The following is a 22,558-nucleotide window of genomic DNA, read 5'->3' on the forward strand; positions in this document are numbered from 1 at the left end:
ACTTAGATATATGCCAACATCTTCTGTGAAAAGGTTAGTCAAGGCAGATTTGGTAATATTATAGCTACAGGATTTAGCTAACTTTTTAGTCAGAATTTGGTGACAGAATCTTCTGTTGAGTTTCAAGACATAGCATCTGTTTTCAATGTCAAGTTTTAGGCTTCCTTCTGAAGGATATAGGCCATAGGACTCACTGGATTCTTAAACCCAGTTTTTGGGAGGGCTAAGGTGGCTGTAAGACATTTGTGGCCAGTGCACATTTTGAATAACATTCATTTTACCAATGAAAGTTCATTTTTAACTTGCGTTAGGCTAATTAGGCCTCATGCGTTAAGATGACTGAATTGTTGGTAGCAATGACCTCTAGAGTAAAGATTTCTGGGTGTTTAATATGTTAACAAATCACCTGTTAAGTGTATATTCCTGATTAGGGCACTTCAAATGTTAATTAAATACTCCTAGAGTATAGATTAAAATGAATGTATATGTGTATATCACACTTTCTGAATGAAAGTATTTTAAGTAGATTATAGAAAATATATCAGGGTCCAAAACCATAACCACTTTCCATTCACACTAAACCATACTCTTTGGCTTGAATGAGGTTCCCTTTTCTAGAGAGGATATAGCTGGTAGAGATATTTTTTATGCTGCTTCCCCAACTGTGGGATTTAGGTGCCATTGGATGTAGCTTTGTGCTTTACAAAGTGCTGTCAGGTCTCTTGCCCATTGTCCTTTGCTTCTGGTATAAAAATACAAACAGCCAAGTTTTGTAGTTACCTGAGGAAACAGTTTCCGTTTTTGCCTTGCTCCTCATGGGATTAGACTTGACCTTAAAATATCTGTATGCTCAAGTTGATAAAAACTGCCTCTAGAAAAATGGCACTACCCACTGAGTCCTGGTACAAATGGATTCTCCTATTTTTCAGTGTTGGGGTTTGAAATGGTCCAGAGGCAAGGAAGGATAATCAGAAAGACACTGCTTAGTCTAAACCTGGTCTCCTCAGGTTTGGGGTAGAACGCACATTGATAATTCACATTGTAGTCAAATTGCTTTAAGCATATGGGCACTGAATTGGCATATGATGTACAGTGGTACAGGGATACTACTGGCTGCTTCTCTCAATAGTAGGCTGTAGCAGCCTGTGACACTGCCTAGGTTGTTAGAGCTATTAAAGGAATTGTCTTAGTGTGCTTTCTAAAGCCTTTAGATCAACTAGAAGATTCCCTACCATTCCCTCTAGTTACAACATGATATCTCAAACACAATGCCCTGATAACATGAAACTTTGAAAATCTGCTTCTAATGGAAAAGCTTCCAGAAGTCCAGAAGTTATTTCCTGACAGGCCTATGTTCATCTTTAAAAAAATAAGTTTTTTATTTTATTTTTCTGATTATAAAAGTAATCACTTTCATTGTAGGCTTTCATTTGTAGGTTAAAAAATATAAGAAAAAAATTAAAATCATACATTAATATATCACCCAAAGCTAAATTTTATAAATATTTTAATATATTTTCCCTATCTTTTGTTTCCATAATAAATAAAAAACTAGGGGGTTTGAATCTTTTGGTCTACCCCAACCCCTGTCTCTCCATGATGGATAGATACGATTTTATATCCTTATTTTTCACTTAAAATGACATCATTAGCATTTCCCTAAATAATTTAACATTTTAATCATTTTATGGTTATCATATGGATTTAAGATAATTTTTTGTATTTTATTTCTACTTTTTAATTATAAAATAAATACATGGTCATAATAACCATTGAAACATATGAAAACGTAATAAAGTTTAGCAGTCTTTTTCCTTCTCTGTCATTCCTGTGCTATGTGAGATAATCAGTATTAACTTGGTGTGCCTTTTTACATACTTATGCTCATATAAATGTATATACACACATCAGACTGTAAACGTTTGTTTACAGCATTATACATATTACTTTGTAACTTGCTTTTTTATTTTTCAATTACAGTTGACATTCAATGTTATATTAGTTTCAGTTTTACAGGATAGTAGTTAGACATTTATATAACTTACGAAGTGATCCCCCCGATAAGTCTAGTACCAATCTGGCACCATACATATTTATTACAATATTATTGACTATATTCCCTAGGTGAACAATATAAAATTGAATTATAACTCTTTCTATCAGTCAGGGTTCAACTAGAGAAGCATAACCAATAGGAGATGTATCACTATTAAGAGATGTATTACAAGGAATTGACTTATGTGATCATGAAGCCTGGCAAAGCAACTCCAAAATTGTAAGGCAGGCAGTCAGGAATGGCAGACATGGGCAGGCTTGAACTCATGGGCATAGGCCAAAGCTGTCATCTACAGGCAGGAAGACCATGAGAAGGATGAAACTCCACGTACATGGGCTGAAACTATGAGGTAGAGTTTCTTCTCTCTTGGGGGGAGATCTCAGCCCTACTTGTTTTTTAAGTGGTAAAAAGAATTACTATGAGCTCTATGCTCTAAACCAATTTTAAGTGCACAATATAATAGCATAAATGATAGGATCAATGTTGTACAGCAAATCTCTAGAACTCATTCATGTCTTGTATAAATGGACTTTATACTTATTGAACAGCAACTCCCCATTTTCCTCTCTCTCCAGCCTGGGAATCACCATTCTGCTCTGTGTATCGCTGAGCTTGACCTCATATTTAGTTTAGATAACTCATACAAGCAGAATCTTGCCATATTTGTCCTTCTGTGACTGCCATATTTCACTTAACATAATGTTCTTCAGATTCACCCATGTTGTCACATATGGCAGAATTCCCTTCCTTTTTAGGCCTGAGTAATATTCCATTGTATGTATATACCACATTTTTAATCCACTCATCTGTTGATGAACATTTAGATTGTTTTTACGTCTTGGCTATTCGGAATAATACTGCAATCAACATGAGAGTACAGATATCTCTTCTAGATCCTGATTTCAGTTATTTTGGATATATACCCAGAGGTATTTTTTTGTAATTTTATGAGGACCCTCCATACTGTTTTCAATAGTGACTGCATCATTTTAATTCCCAAGTATACTATGGTTCCAGTTTCTCCATATCCTTGCCAATACTTATTATTTTTTGTTCTTTGATAATAGCTATCCAAACAAGAGGGAGGTGGTATCTTCTTGTGGTTTAGATTTGCATTTCCCTAATCATTAACGATGTTGAGAATCTTTACATACTTATTGGCCATGTGTTTGTCTTCTTTGAAGATGTGCCTATGCAAGTCATTTGCCACCCCTTTTTTATTTGTTGTTGTTGGTTGTTTGTCTGTTTTGTTTTGCTATTGAGTGTTCCACATAGAAGTTCCTTATATGTGGAAATTAGCTCATTATCAGATATATGGTTTGCAAATATATTTTCTCCAATTCCATAGGTGGCCAATTCATTCTGTTTCTTTCTTTTTTGTGTGCAGAAGCATTTAAATTTGATGTAGTCCCACTTGTCTGCTTTGCTTTGTTGTCTGTGCTTTTGGTGTCAGATTGAAGAAATCACTACCATGACCAATGTCAAGAAGCTTTTCCCATGTGTTTTCTTCTACGACTTTTACAGTTTCAGGTCATACATTTAAGTCTTCAGTCCACTTTGAATTGATTTTCATGTATGGTATAAAGTGGGAGGAGGTCAATTTCATTCTTTTGCATGTGGATATCCAATTTTTCCAGCACCATTTGTTGAGAAAACTCCTTTCCTAATTGTGTATTCTTGGCACTCTTGTTTAACTGTATATGTGTGAGTTTATTTCTGGGCTCTCTGTCCAATTCTTTTGGTCTGTACATCTGTCTTTATGCCAGTCTCATACTGTTTGAATTACTGTAGCTTTGAATGTTTTGAATCAAGAAGTGTGATGCCTCCAGCTTTGTTCTTTTTGCTCAAGATTGCTTTAGCTGCTATGGGCCTTTCGTGGTTCCTTCTGAATTTTAGGGTTGGGATTTCCGTTTCTATAAAAATGCCATTGGAGTTTTAATAGGATTACATTGAATCTATAGGTTGCTTTGGGTAGAATGGACATTTTAATAATATTAAGTCTTCCACTACAAGGAAAGAAAACTACAGGCTAATATCCCTAATGAACATAATGGAAAAATGCTCAGTAAACCAGTAGAAAACAGATTTCAGCAGCAAAAAAGGATCATACACCATGACCAAGTGGGATTTATCCCTGGGATGCAAGGATGCTTCAATGTATGCAAATCAACTAGTGTGATACACCACATTAACAAAATGAAGGCTGAAAATCACACAATCATCTCTATAGATGCCGAAAAAGCATTTGACAAAAACTCATCACCCTTTCATGATAAAAACTCACAGCAAAGTAGGTTTAGAAGGAATTTACCTCAACACAATAAAAGCTATATATGAAGGCCCATAGCTAATATCATATTCAAAGGGGGAAAAACTGGAAGCTTTTTCTTTAAGAGTAGGAAGAAGATAATGATGCCTACTTTTACCACTTCTATTGAACATAGTAGTGGGCGTACTAGGCAGAGAAATTAGGCAAGGAACCAAATAAAAGACATCCAAATCAGAAAGAAAGAAGTAAAATTATTCTTTTTGAAGAGGATATCATCTTATATATAGAAAACTGTAAAGACTCCACAAAAAGCTCTTACAAGTAATAAATGAAGTTAGCAAAGTTGCAGGATAAAAAATCAACATATAAAAGTCAGTTGTGTTTCTATACACTAACAACAAACTATCTGAAAAGGAGATTAGTAAACAATCCCATTTACAATCACATAAAAAGGAATACAACACTCAGGAATAAATTAACCAAGGAGGTGAAAGGCTTATACACTGAAAACTGCAAAACATTGTTGAAAGAAATTAAAGAAGACAAAATAAATAGAAAGACATTCTGTGTTCATAGATTGGAAGACTTAATATTGTTAAAATGTCCATTCTACCCAAAGCAATTTACAGATTCAGTGCGAACCTATTAAAACTCCAATGACATTCTTTAATGGAGATAGAAAAGACAATCCTAAAATTCATGTAAAACAACAAAGGACCCATAATAGCTAAAGATATCCAAGAGAGAAGAATAAAGCTGGAAGCATCACACTTCCTGATTCAAAATATTTTACAAAGCTACAATAATTAAAAGAGTATGGTACTGTCATAAAGACAGATATGTAAACCAGGAGAATAGAATGAAGAGCCCAGAAATAAACCCACATATATGCAGTCAACATGTCTTCAACACGGGTGCCAAGAATACACAATTAAGAAAAGATGGTTTCTTCAAAAAATGGTGCTGGGAAAATTGGATGTTAACACAGAAAAGAATGAAATTAGACTCCTACCTTACAACATATGTGAAAATCAACTCGATGGATTGAAGACTTAAATATATGACCTGAAACTATAAATGTCCTAGTAGAAAATATAGGGTAAAGGCTTTTTGACATTGGTCTTGGCCAGGATTTCTTGAATATGATACCAGAAATATTGGAACAAAGCAAAAATAGACAAGTGGGACTATATAAAACTAAAATACTTCTACACAGCAAAGGAAATAATCAAAAGGACAGAAATGCAACCTGTGGAATGGGAGAAACTATTTCAAACCATATACCTGATAAGAGGTTAATTTCCAAAATATATAAGGACCTCCTACAACTCAATAGCAAGAAATCAAGTAACTCAATTAAAAATGGGCAAAAAATCACACTGATGTTTCTGTTATTTCATTAATTACTTTTTGCCATTTGATTTTTTCCTTCCTTCTGAGACTTCTATTATCTCTGTAAATATTTCCTGTTGTAATCGCTTATCTTTTTACTCATTATTTACTTTTCTTTGGATTTCTTCTTTTGATTGAGAAATATTTTTCCACTTTACACCATTCTTTATTCAACCATTCTCCATTTAAGAGCCTCTTAAATCATGTTCTCACTTTTCTTTGACCCTCTGTACTGTGAAATGCATCTTTGTAGCTAAATCTTTGTCCAAGCTTCTTGCTGCATTTCTTTTTCAGTTTTCAAGACTTTGGATATGTGTTGCCAAAATTACTCTTCCAGAAATATTGTACTAATGTATACATTTAATAAAGGTCTATGTTTATCTTAACAAAATCATGTGTTTTTATGTTTATAGGATTTGAAATTTCTGAAAACCAGAAGAGGCAGGCTGCAATGACTGTGAGAAAAGTCTCTAAACAAAAAGGTAAAGCTGCCTTTAATCACCACTAGCTACCCCCAGCCCCACTCACTCTCTTTATGAGACTGGGAAGCCATAGGCTATGTGCTTGCATATTTGTAGGCTTATTGCCCTGCTGAAGTTCTCTTGAGGTAATGGGGAGTGTCTGGGTCTCAGGTGTCTCTGATGACAGGTGGCAAATGGCCTTAATAGTTTAAAGCTTAGGAATGAATAGTGTAAGGTAGTTATGTCCAAAGATAGCTCATTGGTGCAGGGAAAGATAGAATCTCTGAAGAAGGTTAAGATTAGTGAGACAAAAATCCTTACATACCCACATAAGGCTATGAGCAGATTTCTCAGCAGGAACCTAGCAGACCAGGAGAGTGAAATGACATATTCAAAGTGTGAAAGACAAAACTGCCAACGAGGAATACTGTACCCAGGAAAGTTGTCCTTCAGAAATGACCCAATGGGTCAAAGAAGAAATCAAAAGGTGAACAAAAAATTATCATGAGATGAATGAAAATGTAAACACAATATACCAAAAGTTATGGGATGCAGCAAACGCCGTTTTAGCAGGAAAGTTTATAGCTATAAATACCTACACTGAAAAAGAAACAATTTCAAATAATCAACCTAACTCTACACCTCAAGAAAAAAGAAAAAAGAATAAGCTCAAATTTAGCAGAAAAAGAGGAAATAACAATCAGAGTAGAAGTAAACAAAACAGAGAACAAAAAAATTAGAAAATGTCAATGAAATTAAGAGCCAGCTTTTTGAAAAGATAAACAAGACTGACAAACCTTTAGCTGGATTAAGAAAGAAAGACTCAAAAACAAACAAACAAACAAAAAACATGAGAAATTAAAGAAGATATTAGAAATGATATCACAGAAATAAAAATAATTATAATATTAAGAACAATTATACACATCAAATTGGATAACATAGAAGAAATGCATAAATTCCAAGAAACATACAGTGTACCAAAACAGAATCATAAAGAAATAAAAAAATCTGGAGGATTACATCATAAAAATGGTGGCGTGAAGTGAGCCTCTTGAAATTTCCCCTGGAATTTGCAACAAATTGAACAGCTATAATTCCACAAAGGACTCCCTGCACAGCACACAGGTAAGACTAAGAGACGCACAACTGAAATCATCTAAAGGTGGGCAAATAGGGTGAGCAGGGGAGAGGGAAGGGGGAAGTGTGGAGATGCAGGCTGCGTGGGCACAGGATGCAGACTGGAGCTCAGAGCTTCTAGCTCCCTGTATTACGGAGCTATTGCAGTCAAAGGAAAGGGAAGAATTTGGACTGCTAGTGCTTTGCTTATGGCCCACAGTCCCACCTGAGGGATCAGCATATAACACAGCTAAACCCAGCGCTCACAGCAGAGACCTCGGAGCAAAGACTGAGGGAAGAAGGGTGAAAACAGCAGTTTAAGACCTCACTGCCAAGCAAGGAACATAAGGCATAGCCGTGGAGCCTAGCCGACCCCTCTCACCCTCCAAAGATCTCCCCACCTCGACCCTCCCAAGGCTAGAAGCAGAACAGTAGCAGTGTCAGATCAAAAGAACAGAATATTTGCAGTTCTGAGAACTGCAGCTTGCTACTGCACTGCCCACACTGGCAGCTTAACTAGTTCCGGTGAAGGGGAGGGAGACTTGGGTGCAGCACTGGCTGTGCTGGTGGTTGCTGCCGTTGCTCTAGACCACCTCTCACAATCCACCCTGCCCCTGTCCTCACCTATCTGGATGGATCCCCGGAGGAGTAAACAGAGCCGCTGAAACGCATAGGCTCTCAAACTGGTGCAGGAAGAGCTTTGGAACTTCAGAAGCTGTCCACATCCCCCCATGGAAGCGATGCCCTGTGACCCAGGCAACCTGCTCACAGAGGAGAAGTTCGCATTCCAGGGAATCCCCTCATTGTGTGAGAAGCCAGAACAGTGTAGAGAAAATGTAACACTACAGCATGAGAGAGAATGAAAGGCTGCAGTCAGAGAGAAAATAAACCATTCTACCAACACCTACTGGAAAACAAAAGAAGAACCTCTTCCTATCAACCTGTTGCAGAACCCAGTCCTGTAGATGCCTGGAAATAATAATTCATTAATTGCCATGAATAACCAAGGTAACAAGGCAGCTAAGGAAGAAAATGAAAAGTCTCCAGAAAATGAACTTAAAGACATGGAAATATGTGACTTAAATGACAAAGAATTCAAGATAGCAGTTCTGAAAAAACTCAACAAAATACAAGAAAACATAGCTAGCCAGTTCAGTGAACTCAGAAACACAATCAAAGAACAAAATGAATATTTATCCAAAGAGATTGAAATTTTAAAGAAGAACCAAATAGAGTTTCTGGAGATTAAGAACTCAATAAAAGAAAAGAAGAATGAAATAGCCAGCTTAGGATAGTAGAGTTGACCAGATGGAGGAAAGAATTAGTGACATTGAAGATAGAAATCTGGAAATGACACGGATGGAAGAAGAGAGAGACTTGAGAGTTAAAAGATGTGAAAGAACTCTACAAGAACTTTTTGACTCCATCAGAAAGAGCAATATAAAAATTATGGGCATAGCAGAAGAAGAAGAAAGGGAGAAGGGAACAGAGAGTATATTCAAACAAATAGTCAACGAGAACTTCCCAAATTTGTGGCAAGAACTGGATCCTTGAATTGAAGAAGTAAATAGAACACCTAATTACCTCAATCCCAACAAGCCTTCTACAAGTCACATTGTATTGAAGATGTCAAAAAATTAAAGACAAAGAAAGAATCCTCAAGACAGCCAGGGAAAAGAAGACTGTAACCTACAAAGGAAAGTCTATTAGATTATCAGATTTCTTAGCACAAACTCTACAAAGAAGAAGGGAGTGGAATCACATATTGAAATTATGGAAAGAGAGAAATTATGGGCCAAGAATAATATATCCAGCAGAGATATCCTTTATATATGAAGGAAGAATAAAGACCTTTCCAGAGATACAGAAGCTGAGGGAATATTCTAGCACACGACCTGCACTACAAGAAATACTGAAGGAGGCTATTCGACCAGAAACAAAAAAGCAAAAGAATACCAAACCATGAGTAGTATTATGAACAGACAGAAGCAGGAAATAGCAACCCCTACACCAAATAGGACACTATACACTTATACATAACGTACAGGGTAAAGAAGGAAACAAAAAACAATAGCAGAGGAAAAAGACAACTTCCTACTGCAGCACAGAAATCAATTCACAGCATAAATAGGGATAATTTGTGACAACAAAAACATAAAAGCAGGGAGAGTAAAGGTCTGAACTGTCACAAGGGAATTGAGAAAGTAAGCATACTGAAGAAAATAGAATATTCTAAATATCAAACTTTCTTTTACACAAACTGAATGGTAACCCCTCAAAAAATCCAGAACTGAATATATAACATAAAAAAGAAGAAACAGAGGGAAATATGATGGAATACCACCATGCTGAAATAATAAACAGCGACAAAAAGGCAAAGAAACAATGGAGACACCATCCTACCAGAAAACCAGAGCTAGAATGATTGGAAATTCTCATATATCAATAATCACCCTAAATGTAAATGGACTGAACTCATCAATAAAAAGGCACAGAGTAGTAGATTGGATCAAAAAACTAAGCCCAACCATATGCTGCCTCCAAGAGACACATCTCAGCTATAAGAACAAACATATATTCAAAGTCAAAGGGTGGAAACTGACACTCCAAGAAAAAAGTATTCAGAGAAAATCAGGTGTACCCATACTGCTATCAGATGAAACAGAGTTCAGGATAAAAATGGCAACAAGAGATAATGATGGACATCTCATTATGATAAAGGAGACTTTACAACAAGAAGACATAACAGTCTTCAATATTTATGCCCCCAATCAGGGAGCACCGAAATATAAGCAAATAGTAACAGAACTAAAGGGAGAAACTGACAAAAACACAATTATAGTAGGGAACCTAAACACATCATTGACAGCTATGGATAGATCATTAAAACAGAAAATAAATAATGAAATAGCAGCCCTAAATGACAAATTAGATGAAATATACATAATTGACATGTATAGAGCACTTCATCCTATAACATCTGCCTATACATTCTTTTCTATTGTATATGGAACATTCTCAAGGATAGACCATATGTTGGGACTTAAAACTAGCCTCAGCAAATTGAAGAAGATTCAAATCATCCCAAGCACATTCTCTGATGACTAGGATTTTAATTGGGTATCAACTGCAAGAAGAAAGCAGGAAAAACCACAAATATGTGGAGATTAAGAAACATACTTTTAAAGAACAACTGGGTCAAAGAAGAAATAAGAGGAGAGATCAAAAGATACATAGAAACAAATGAGAATGAACATACATCCTACAAATTTTTGAGATGGAGCAAAGGTAGTTTTAAGAGGGAAATTTATATAATTACAGGCCTATCTCAAGAATGAAGAAAAATCTGAGATAAATAACCTCACGTGACACCTTAAAGAACTAGAAAAAGAATAACAAAGGAAACCCAAAGTCAGCAGAAGGAAGGAAATAATAAAAATCAGGGCAGAACTCAATGAAATAGAGAAAAAACAAGACAATAGAAAAATTAATGCAACAAAGAGCTGGTTCTTTGGAAAGATAACAAAATTGACAAACACTTGGCTGGACTCACTAAGATAAAAAGAGAAAAGTCACAAATAAACAAATTCAGAAATGAAAGAGGGGAAGTTACTACGGATGCCACAGAAATACAAAGAATCATCCAAGAATACTACGAAGGATGATATGCCACCAAATTCAATAACCTAGAAGAAATGGACAAGTTCTTAGAAACATATGTCCTTCCTAGGCTGAATCATGAATAATTGGAAAATCTAAATTGACCCATCACCGGTAAGGAAATTGAATCAGTCATTTGCAACCTTTTCAGGAGGAAAAGTCTGAGATCAGATGGCTTCATTAGTGAATTCTACCAAACCTTCAAAGAGGATCTAATACCTGTGCTATTCAAAGTCTTCCAAAAATATTGAAGAAGAGGCAGTACTCCCTAACTCAATTTATGAGGCCAATAGTACCCTGATACCAAAGCCTGTTAGGGAGAGCACAAAAAAGAAAACTACAGACCAATAGCTCTGATGAATACAGATGCAAAAAATCCTAAACTAAATTCTAGCAAATCAAATGCAACAATGCATTAAAAGATTATATATCACGACCAAGTGGGGTTCATTCCAGAGGCAAAAGGATGGTTCAACATATGGAAATCAATCAATCAAATCAAACAAAGGACAAAAATCATATGATTATATCAATGGATGCAGAAAAAGCATTTGACAAGATACAACATTCATTTATGATTAAAACACTTAATAAGCTGTGTATAGAAGGAAAATACCTCAACATGATAAAGGCCATATGTGACAAACCCTCAGCTAATATCATAATTAACGGTAAAAAAGTGAAGCCCTTTGTTCTATGTTCAGGAACACGAAAGGGTTGTCCCCTACAACCTCTGCTTTTCAACGTAGTATTGGAAGTCCTAGACAGAGCAGTCAGGCAAGAGAAAGAAATAAAAGGCATCCAAATTGGGGGTAAAGAAGTTAAATTGTCACTTTTTGCAGATGACATGATGCTATGTATAGAAAACCCTACAGACTCCACCAAAGAGCTATTAGAAAAAATAAATGAAGACAGTAAAGTTGCCGGCTACAAAATCAATGTACAAAAGTCCATTGCATTCCTATATACTAACAATGAAACCTCAAAAAAAGAGATAAAAATAACAATTTCTTTTGCAATTCCGACAAAAAGAATAAAATACCTAAGAATAAACTTAACCAAGGATGTGAAAGGCATATATACTGAAAAGTATAAGACATTTTTAAAAGAAATTGAAGAAGACACAAAGAAATGGAAAGACATTCGTGTTCATGGATTGGAAGAATCAACATGGTTAAAATGGCCATATTACCCAAAGCAATTTACAGATTTAATGCAATCCCATCAAAATCCCAATGGCATTTTTTAAAGAAGTAGAACAAAAAATCATCAGATTTTTTTGGAACCACAAAAGACCCCGAATAACCAAAGCAATCTTAAGAAAAAAGAACATTACTGGAGGTATCACACTCCCTGACTTTAGCTTGTACTACATGGCTACAATCATCAAAACAGCATGGTATTGGCAGAAAAACAGACATGTAGACCAATGGAATAGAATTGAGAATGCAGAAATAAAACCACATAAATATGGACAGATAATTTTTGACAAAGAAGCCGAAAACATTGAATTGAGAAAGGACAGCCTCTTCAATATATGGTGCTGAGAGAATTGGAAAGCCATGGGTAAAACAATGAACTAGACTGCTATCTGTCACCTTGTACCAAAATTAACTCAAAATGGATCAAAGACCTAAACATAAAACCTGAAACAATAAACTGCATAGAAGAAAACATAGGTACTAAACTTGTGGACGTTGGGCTCAAAGAGCATTTTACAAATTTGACCTCAAAGGGAAGGGAAGTGAAAGCTAAAATAAATCAATGGAAGTATATCAAACTAAAAAGCTTCTGCACAGCAAAAGAAGCCATTGACAAAATAAAGAGGCAACTGACCGAATGGGGGAAGACTTTTGGAAACAATGCCTCTAATGAGGGGCTAATATCCAAAATATAAATATGTTTGGAAACCTCACTGAACTATTTGTACAGTGCTTCCAATGTAAATGCCTGGTGGCTAGTTCACAAACTTAATTGTCACACCTCGGAAAGGCGGAAGTGAAATTGATTCTTTTTGCCTATGGCAAGATTTTATATATAGAAAATCCTAAAGACACCACCAAAAATATTGTTAGATCTAATCAATGAATTCAATAAGGTTGCAGGATGCATTACAACCTACAAAACTGAGTACCATTTTTATACACCAACAATGAATTTTCTGAAAAACAAATAAAACAGTCCACCTATAATAGTATGAAAAATGATAAAATTCTTAGGAATATATTTAACCAAGGAGGTGAAAGATATACATGTATACTGAAAACTCTAAGACATTTATGAAATAAATTGAAGAAGACACACAATGAAAGCTTTCCTGGATTGGAAGAATTAATATTGTTAAATTGTCCACAATGCCCCAATCCATGTATAGATTCAATTCATTCCTTATCAAGTTTCCAATGGCATTTTTAACAGAAATAGAAAAAAAAATCCTGAAGTTACTGTGGAAACATAAAAGATTTTGAATAGCCAAAGCAATCCTGAGAAAGAACAAAGCTGGAAGCATCGTACTTCCTGACTTCAAATTATATTACAATGCCTTCGTATTCAAACAGTATGCTACTGGGAAAAATAGTTACATAGACCAATGGAGGAGAATCTAGATCCCAGCAATAAACTCATGTATATACAGTCAACTAATATTTGACAAGGGAGCCAAGAATACTCAATGAGAAGGACAATCTGTTCAAAGTGGTTCTGGAAAAACTGGATATTCGCATGCAAACGAATGAAAGTAGACCCCTATCTTACACCACTCACAAGAATTAACACAAAATGGATTAAAGACTTCAATATAAGACCTGAAACCACCCAATTGCTCTAAGAAAACATAGGAGAAACGCTTGTTGACATGGGGCTTGGTAATGAATTTTTGGATGTGACATATAAGGCAAAAGCAACAAAAGCAAAAAATAAACAAGTGGGACTATATCAAACTAGAAAGCTTCTGCACAACAAAAGTCAACAAAATGAAAAGTGAACCTATGAAATAGGAGAAAATATTTGCAAGCTACCTATCTGATAAGGGATTAATATTCAAAATATATAGGAACTCATACTATTCAATAGCAAAAAAATTAAAAGAAACAAAAATACACAAATAGTCCTTTTGGAAAATGGACAAAGGACCTGGATAGACATTTTCTCTAAGAAAATAGAGACACTACAAGATAATACAGGCCAATAACCATGATAAATATAGAAGCAAAAATTCTCAAAAAATACTAGCAAACTTTGATGGAAGGAGAACTGACTCTGGGTGATGAACACACAATGGGATTTATAGATGATGTAATACAGAATTGTACACCTGAAATCTATGTACTTTTACTAACAATTGTCACCCCAATAAATTTAATAAAAAAAAATTAAAAAAAAATACTAGCAAACTAAATTTAACAGCACATTAAAAGGATCGTATACCATTTTCAGGCGGGATTCATCTTTAGGGTGCAAGGGTGTTTCAACATGTGTAAATCAACAAATGTAATATACCACATTGAAAAATGAAGGATGAAAATCACATGATCATCTTAGTATATGCAGGAAAACCATTTAACAAAAATCAACATCCTTTCATGACAAAAACTCTCAATAAATTGGGTTTACAAGGAACGGACCTCAGTATAATCAATGCCTTATATGACAGGTCCAACACTAATAATATTCAATGGTGAGAGGTTGAAAGGTTTTCCACTAAGATCAGGAACAAGACAAGGGTGCCAACTCTCACCACTTCTATTCAACATAGTGCTAGAAGTCCTAGCCAGAGCAATAAGGCAAGAAAAATAAAAGTCAGAAAGAAGTAAAATTACCTCTGTTTATAAATGGCATGATTTTTATGTAGTGAGAACTCTAAAGACTTTCTCAAGAATTGATAATGTTAGAACATTAGAATAAGACAGGAAATCAGTAATGTTTCAGGACAGAAAATCAATGTACAAAAATCAGATGGATTTCACTAACGATGAACATCCAAAGAGAAATGGAGAAAATCCCATTTGCAATAGCACAAAATAGAATTAAATACTGGGAAATAAATTTAACCAAGGAGGTTAAAGACCTGTACAATGAAAACTATTAGATGTTTATGAAAGAAATTGATGAAGACACAAATAAATGGAAAGATATTTAATGTTCATGGATCATAAGCATTAATATTGTGAAAATGTCCTTACTACCCAAATCCATCTGTAGATTCAATGAAATTCCTCTTAAATTCCATGGCATTTTTTACAGAAGTAGATAAAACCATCTTAAAATTCGTATGTAACCACAAAAGACTCCAAATAACCAAAGCAATCCTGAGAAAGAAGAACAAAGCTGGGAGCATCATGCTTCCCAATTTCAAACTATATTACAAAGCTATGATAATCAAACAGTATGGTACTGGCATAACAACAAACATATAGAACAATGGAACAGAATTATAAACCCACACTTATAGTCAACTAATATTTGTCAGGACACCAAGAATACTCAGTACGGAAAGGATAGTCTCTTCTATAAATGGTATTGGTAAAATTGAATAGTCACATGCAAAAAAAAAGTATTGGACCTCTATCTTACACCATTCACAAAAATTCAAAATGGATTAAAGACTTAATTGTAAACCCAATACTGTAAAATTCCTAGACATAAGGAAAATAGTCCTTGACATTAGTCTTGGCAACAAGTTTTTGAATATGACATCAAAAGCACAAGCAACAGAAACAAAAATAAACAAGTGGGACTGCATCAAACTACAGCAAAAGAAACAACACAATGAAAAGACAGCCCATGGGATAGGAGAAATATTTTCAAAGCATATATCTGATAAGGAATTAAAATTCAAAGTATATTTATCCAAAGAAACCCAAAACATACTTTGAAGGGACACATGCATCCATATGTTCATTGCAGCATTATTTACAATAGCCAAGATAGGGAGTCAACCCGAGTGTCCATCAATGGATGAATGGATAAAGACAAGGATATATATATATATATAGTATGGACTATTATTCAGCCATAAAAAAGAATGAAATCTTGCTATCTGCTGCAATTTGGATGGATCTAGAGGGTATTGTGCTGAGTGGAGTATGTCAGAAGTGAAATACAAATGTTATATGATTTATATGTGGAATCTAGAGAACAGGATAAATGAACAATTAAAACAGAAACAATCTCATAGATACAGAAAGCATTTTGATGATTACCAGAGTGGGAGAGGAGTTGGGGGGATGGGTGAAAGGGGAGGGGCATTGAGAGGTACAAATGGGTCGTTACAAAGTAGTCATGAGGATGTAGAGTATAGCATGGGGAATACAGTCAATATTGTAATAACTACGAATGGTATCAGATGGGTACTGGATTTAACAAGGTGATCATTTCATAAGTTATACAAATGTCTAATCACTCTGTTATACACCTAAAACTAATAAAAGTGTAAAAAAAGAAAAATATTTTAAAAAGTAAAATTCAAAGTGTATAACCAACTCATACAACTCAATGGCAAATAAACAAAGAAAACAAAACAAATAAGTAGTCCAATTAAAAAATGGGCAGAGGACCTGAATAGACATTTTTTCCAAAGAAGACATAGAGATGGGCAGCAGATACATGAAAAGGCCCTCAACATCACTGATTATCAGAGAAACAGGAATCAAAATCACGGTGAGATCTCACCTCATGTCTATTGGAATGGCTATTAACAAAAAGACAACATAACAAGTGCTCGTGAGGATGTGGAGAAAAGAGAACCCTTGTGCACTATTGGTGAGAATGTAAATGGTGTGGCCACTATGAAAACAGTATGAGGCGTTCTCAAAAAATTAAAATTAGAACTGCCATCTGATCTAGCAATCCCATTTCTGAGTATATATAGGAAGGAAATGAAATCAGGATCTCGAAGAGATATCTGCACTCTCATGTGTTCATTGCAGCATTATTCACAATAGCTAAGATGTGGAAACAACCTACTTGTCCTTCAGCAGATGAATGGATAAAATAAATGTGGTGCATACATACATACATACATACATACATACATACATGCATACATACATACTCACACAGTGGAATACTATTCAGGCATAAAAGAAGGAATACCTGCTATTTGTGGACCTTGAGGGCATTGTGCTAAGTCAAATAAGTCAGATAGTAAAACACAAATACTATATGATCGCACTTATATTAGGAATGTAAAAAACGCAAACTTATAGAAACAAAAAGTAGATCCGTGATTGCCAGAAGCTAGAGTTAGAGGAAGTGGGGAGATGTTGGTCAAAGGAAACAAACATCCAGTTATAACATGAAGAAGTACTGGGGATATAATGTACAGTATAGTGACTGTAGTTAACAATACTCATCATATATTTGAGAGTTGCTGAAAGAGTAGTTCTTTTTTTTTAAATTTATTGGGGTGACAATTGTTAGTAAAATTACATAGATTTCAGGTGTACAATTCTGTATTACATCAGAAAGAGTAGTTCTTAAATGTTCTTACCACAAAAAAGGTAATTATATGAGGTGGCGTATGTACTAGCTAACCTTATTGTGGTAATCATTTCTCAGTATATACGCGTACATGTTTCAAATCATCGCGTTGCACACCTTGAACTTACACAATATTGTCTGTCAGTTATATCTCAACAAAACTAGAAAACAAAAAATACTGCCTTTTAGGGAAAAAACAGTTCCTTCCTACTGAAGTGCCAATGGCTGATGATGACTTAATATGATACTACTTCCAGGGTAATAGGATCAAGTCATCAAACAAAGAAGCTATAATGTTGAAATTTTAGATACTGGCCAGCAGATGAGGAAGGTACGTGGGAGCAGCAGAGAGGTCTTTCTTGCATTCTGTGTCATATGTTATATGCCTCAGACTATTCTGTTCTGAATGTAGATTAGGATTAAACTTTAAATTTAGGTCCCTTGGTTCCCTCAATCCTCCATTCATGTGTATTTTGCTTTATGGTTGCAAACCCTCCTAATGAAAGTTGAGAAGTCATTGAAGCATTCCTTTTGAAAGGTCACAAATATATTCTAAGTCTCCCTTGTGTTCCATGAATCATATCTTCTGGTAGTGAGTTTGTTTTCCCTCTCAACTACCAATATCACTTTCCTATTAAATACAGTTTCGTTACTCTCAACCTGATATAGAATACTAGATCACGCATACCTTAGCTTTTAGAAAAACATTTCGGGTAAGGGGGGCGGGGGGTGGGGGTGGGAGATGAGGGTAAGGGAGATCGAATATATGGTGATGGAAGGAGAACTGACTCTGGGTGATGAACACACAATGGGATTTATAGATGATGTAATACAGAATTGTACACCTGAAATCTATGTAATTTTACTAACAATTGTCACCCCAATAAATTTAATAAAATAAAATTAAAAAAAAAAAAAAGAAAAACATTTCCCCCCAATTATCTGTCCTGAAGTCAGTAGTTCGTAACAAGCCTCTTTTATCACTTCCAGGGGGGTAGTGGAGGAGGTAGAAAATGTTGTTTGACGTTAAATGGAGATCATTGGGTTATTTGCAGGACCAAGCCCTGCATAATGTATTATGGTCTCTTGGAAAGAGCTCTGAACTGAGAAGTCAAAGGATATGGGTTCTAGCCCTTGCTTTGTGACCCTGGGTATGACGTTTTCCTCCAGGTCTCAGTGTACTCATCTGTAAAATGGCTGATGGAAATAACCCAAGTTTCTCTGTGATACTGTGTAGATGGGAAAGCATGTTTGTTGCAATAATCACCACACCATTCCAAAGTCTGTTAAGGAATGTAATTCTTCCCTTGGATGATTTTCAGTTCTAGTTCACACTCTCTAAAACAGACTGCCTTGAATTTTCTGCTCAAAGTCATCCTTGGGTAATTTGAGAAGTCCCTTGCTACTTAACTTATACCCTTTCCCTTTGATCTTCCATCTACTCTAGGTGTCAACTCTGCCCGATCAGTTCCTCCTTCCTACCCACCACCGCAGGACCCGTTAAACCAGGGCCAGTACCTGGTCCCCGACGGCATCGCTCAGTCACAGGTCTTTGAGTTCACCGAACCCAAGCGCAGCCAGTCACCATTCTGGCAAAACTTCAGCAGGTTAACCCCCTTCAAAAAGTAATACCTGCAGGGAGGCAGATAATTTTAAAATAAAGTAAATAAAATTATATTTATAGATGGACCTTTTTTCGGAGAAGCACTGTTGAAATTTATATATATATATGTATATATATATGTATATATATATGTGTATATATATGTATATACATATATATATATACATACACACACACACATATATGGATGTATACACACACGCAGAGACCCTTGAGTGTGCATACACACACACACACACACACACACACACACATACACACACAAGGACCAAAAATGTTTTCTGTTGTTTTGGAGAAGTGAAATCTGTAGTTGGTAGGAAGAGGTACCAATGACTTCCAAACATGTGATCCCTTCTAAAAAGTTTTCTGTTCTTACCCTGTCCCCCTCCCCTTTACTTTCAGAAATTGACATTTCTATTTGTTCCTTTTCTTGTTGAGATAATCTCTTTGCTCCCCTGTGATTCCTTGACTTGACTTGTCATTATTACCTTAGTTGTATTTGTATTGTTGTTGTTGGGGTTTTTTTTGTGGGTTTTTTTTTTTGTTTGTTTTTTTTTTTTGGTGATGATACTGATGCTGATGACTTTTTAATTTAATTTAATGTGGTGGAGTTTGGAAGTTTGGAATTTCTTTTTTTTCCCTTTTCCCTTTCACTAGGTAAAGGGAGGAGGGTCCCCATTCTCTTCTCCCTCAGCTGACCGTCTGTGAATGTTTCTGCAGCCCTGCAGTTGCCCCAAACAGCCTTTTCCCTGCATCTTCTGTCCTCAGTTGTGCCAGTCTGGACATGCTCTGTTGTGCCCTGTGATAACTGCTCGATATTTCTATTGCTTTCACTGTGTTTTAGGTGTTGTAGAGGGATCAAAACCAAACAGAAGCAAGGGATTGTCAGAGTATAATGATGCTGGAGAGGACTTGTGTTCAGGGAATATTCTGCATTTGGGCTGTTTCTTTTCCTAGCACTGGGGTTTCCCATACTGCAGCACTGCTGAGTCATGATAGTTTTGTGTCTGGGATTTCGTTTGGGCAAATTCTTCTTCTTCAAGACACTTTGGTTATGGTTTTCCTTCTAAGCCTATCCCACCCCTAACCTAAAAGATCTGAACTGGAAGCAAAGAGGCTGAGACTCTGCCTCCTGTGGGAGGAATTCCAACTGCCTCCAGCAGCAAGTAGGTTTACGGTGGGGCTCCTCACCGCCATGAGTTTGAGCACCTGCTCCTCCCTGTTTCCATTTGCAAATTGTTTAGGCATCATTGATAGGAGTCTATGAAGGGGTCAAAACAGAGTCCACCTGACCAATATCATGAGCTGTCTTTAAATTATTGACCTGGACAGGATCCAAGGCTGACAATAACCTCTTACAGGAAAGAATAGGGATGGGTATGGAAAGAGACAGCCTTGGCCCAAGATTTGTACCTGCAGTTCCTACCATTCAAGTTATGTGAGACTTCCCCCATTGTTAGCAGATTGCGTGGACATTCTTCCATGGCGCCTTCCTTCCCCTCTTCCTATTTTCCTTCTTTCTCCTGCTCTCCTGGCAAAGAAGGATTGTTGGTGTTGACATAGTTAAAACACTTCAGGTACTTGAAGGAGGCCCTGTTTCCAACATTCTCCCATCTCACGACATTTGAAGCAAGTAAGTGAGGACCCCAGGGTACTTTTCCCTGTGGAGAAAGGATCTGAGACAGAGATGCTATCCTCAGGCTCATTTTTGGCAGGCTTTACACTTGGGCAAAACTAACTTCTCCCACAAAGAGGCAGGTTCCCTGTGGGTGCAGGAGTATTTACCCCTCCCACATGGCCTTTTGGGTGGATAGACCTTGAATAGCAAGGAGAATGGGGCACAAAGGAGTGAGTATTGGCACTGCTATGCAGAGCCACTCTAGTGAAAAATCTGTAGATTGTGAGTCTGTCCTGGACCCCATGGGAGAAGACTTCATCATGAAAGGTCCTCAGCTTATTGAGCAGCAGCCATGTTTGCATGGGGCCCTCAGTGTAGCTGGTTTGATTCCTGCTCTATGTCTCCTGGCACAGGTGAGGCCATGTCCAGCCTGGAATGTTTTCCTCTGTGGGAATCAAATTACAAGACATTTTAGCTCCCATTTCAGCACACACAAATCGGACTTGTGGAGTAGGCCAAGGATAAGCTTGCGCCAGGCAGAGGTCCAGGGCTCGGGACTGGCCACCACTGCTCAGCACATGACCCAGCTACTTCAGCCCCCTTGGCAAGGGACCTGGTACCCAGTGCCTAAGCTAAATTGGCCTCCCTGGCAAATAGGATGTGTTTCAGTGGCTGCATAGGCCTCCCTTGAACTTACATCCTTTTCCTACTTGTTATTCCTTCCCAGTAGGCTTCCCCTTGACATGTTTTCCAGGGTCTTGGGGCACACCGAGAGGACATGCTTAGACAAGTCCCTAGACCTACATACAACATCTCTTGACCATGCCCTCTTGTCCCCACACTCCCCTGGGCCTGTGCCCAGAGCTCCAGGATCAGGGATATCACCTCTTGCCACCATTCTCTCATCTACCCATCTCTCATCTACCCAACCCTCTGACCTCACCAGATACCAATAACATGAAAACAATAAGAAATCAATTTGCCCTGGGTTGTAGTGTTCCACCAGCCTATGGCAGCCAATCAGACCAGTGGCCAGCAGCCCCAAGGGGAGCCCCATTATATGGGTTCATGGTCCAAGCCTATTCTGTGTCCTTACAGCAGTGCTATCCCCAAGAACTCTGTAAATCTTCTCTGTTTCTGCATGGCCCTGAGCTCCCTTTTCCTCAACTCAATGAGGCCTGGATTTGCTCTTCAAAAGGCTTTGCTAGTGTGTTCTATGGGCCCTGCTGTGGGATGGTCCTAACACAGAAATCTAACTCCTTTTTCTCTCCCTCTCTCCCCTTCTCTCTATGTGTATATCTCTAATGGATTTATAAGGACAGCAACAAGGAAGTTCTAACAATTCTAGTGTAAAGCCGAATAGTGATCTTTTAGTGCTTTGGGGATGGGGTGGGCTGGGGTGGATGGATGGGCAACAGTGATTTTGATTACCCCTGCTGCTCTGCATTTGCCAGTTTATTATTTTTTCTTCTATCTGACTGTTTGACCCTGTCAAACAAGTGTCAAAGTTGTGTGTTTAAAAAACTGTTTAACAACAAAAATATGATGTTGTAATGACACAAAGCCTTATGAAAATATTTATGGAGTTCAATAAAAGAAGTAAAAAGACACCTCCAGGCATAGCTCATGTGCCATTTCTCTCTCTCTCTCTCTCTCTCTCTCTCTCTCTCTCTCTCTCTCTCTCTCTCTCTGTGTGTGTTTGTGTTTTGCCAAATACAAAATAAAGGGAATTTACCTGCTGTAGGGGCAGCATACCCCAACCTAATCTTGGCCTGCCAACCCTGCTGTACCATTTCCAGGCATTCTATTGGCTGTGACCTTCCATGTTCTTTCTGGAAGAGCTGGTCACAAGAATCAAGTTTGATCCTGTAATCAGGGC

The 22,558-nt window shown here is 36.9% G+C and overlaps 1 protein-coding gene across 4 annotated transcripts in view; it reads left to right on the forward strand.

Moving 5' to 3' along the window:
* ARHGEF9 (Cdc42 guanine nucleotide exchange factor 9) overlaps positions 1-22,289 on the forward strand; it is a 312,209-nt gene extending 289,920 nt beyond the window's left edge. For all 4 annotated transcript variants that reach the window (XM_088795205.1, XM_019715751.3, XM_019715753.3 and 1 more), the window contains exons 9-10: positions 6,131-6,199; positions 18,885-22,289. In XM_088795205.1, the coding sequence (XP_088651331.1) occupies positions 6,131-6,199; positions 18,885-19,066 (251 nt within the window). In that variant the 3' untranslated portion in view covers positions 19,067-22,289. The remainder of the gene's footprint in view (positions 1-6,130; positions 6,200-18,884) is intronic.
* Positions 22,290-22,558: the final 269 nt, after the last annotated feature.

This window comes from Rhinolophus sinicus, chromosome 18 (assembly GCF_057876585.1).
Source record: "Rhinolophus sinicus isolate RSI-liver-muscle chromosome 18, RSI-T2T, whole genome shotgun sequence".
Classification (NCBI taxonomy): domain Eukaryota; kingdom Metazoa; phylum Chordata; class Mammalia; order Chiroptera; family Rhinolophidae; genus Rhinolophus; species Rhinolophus sinicus.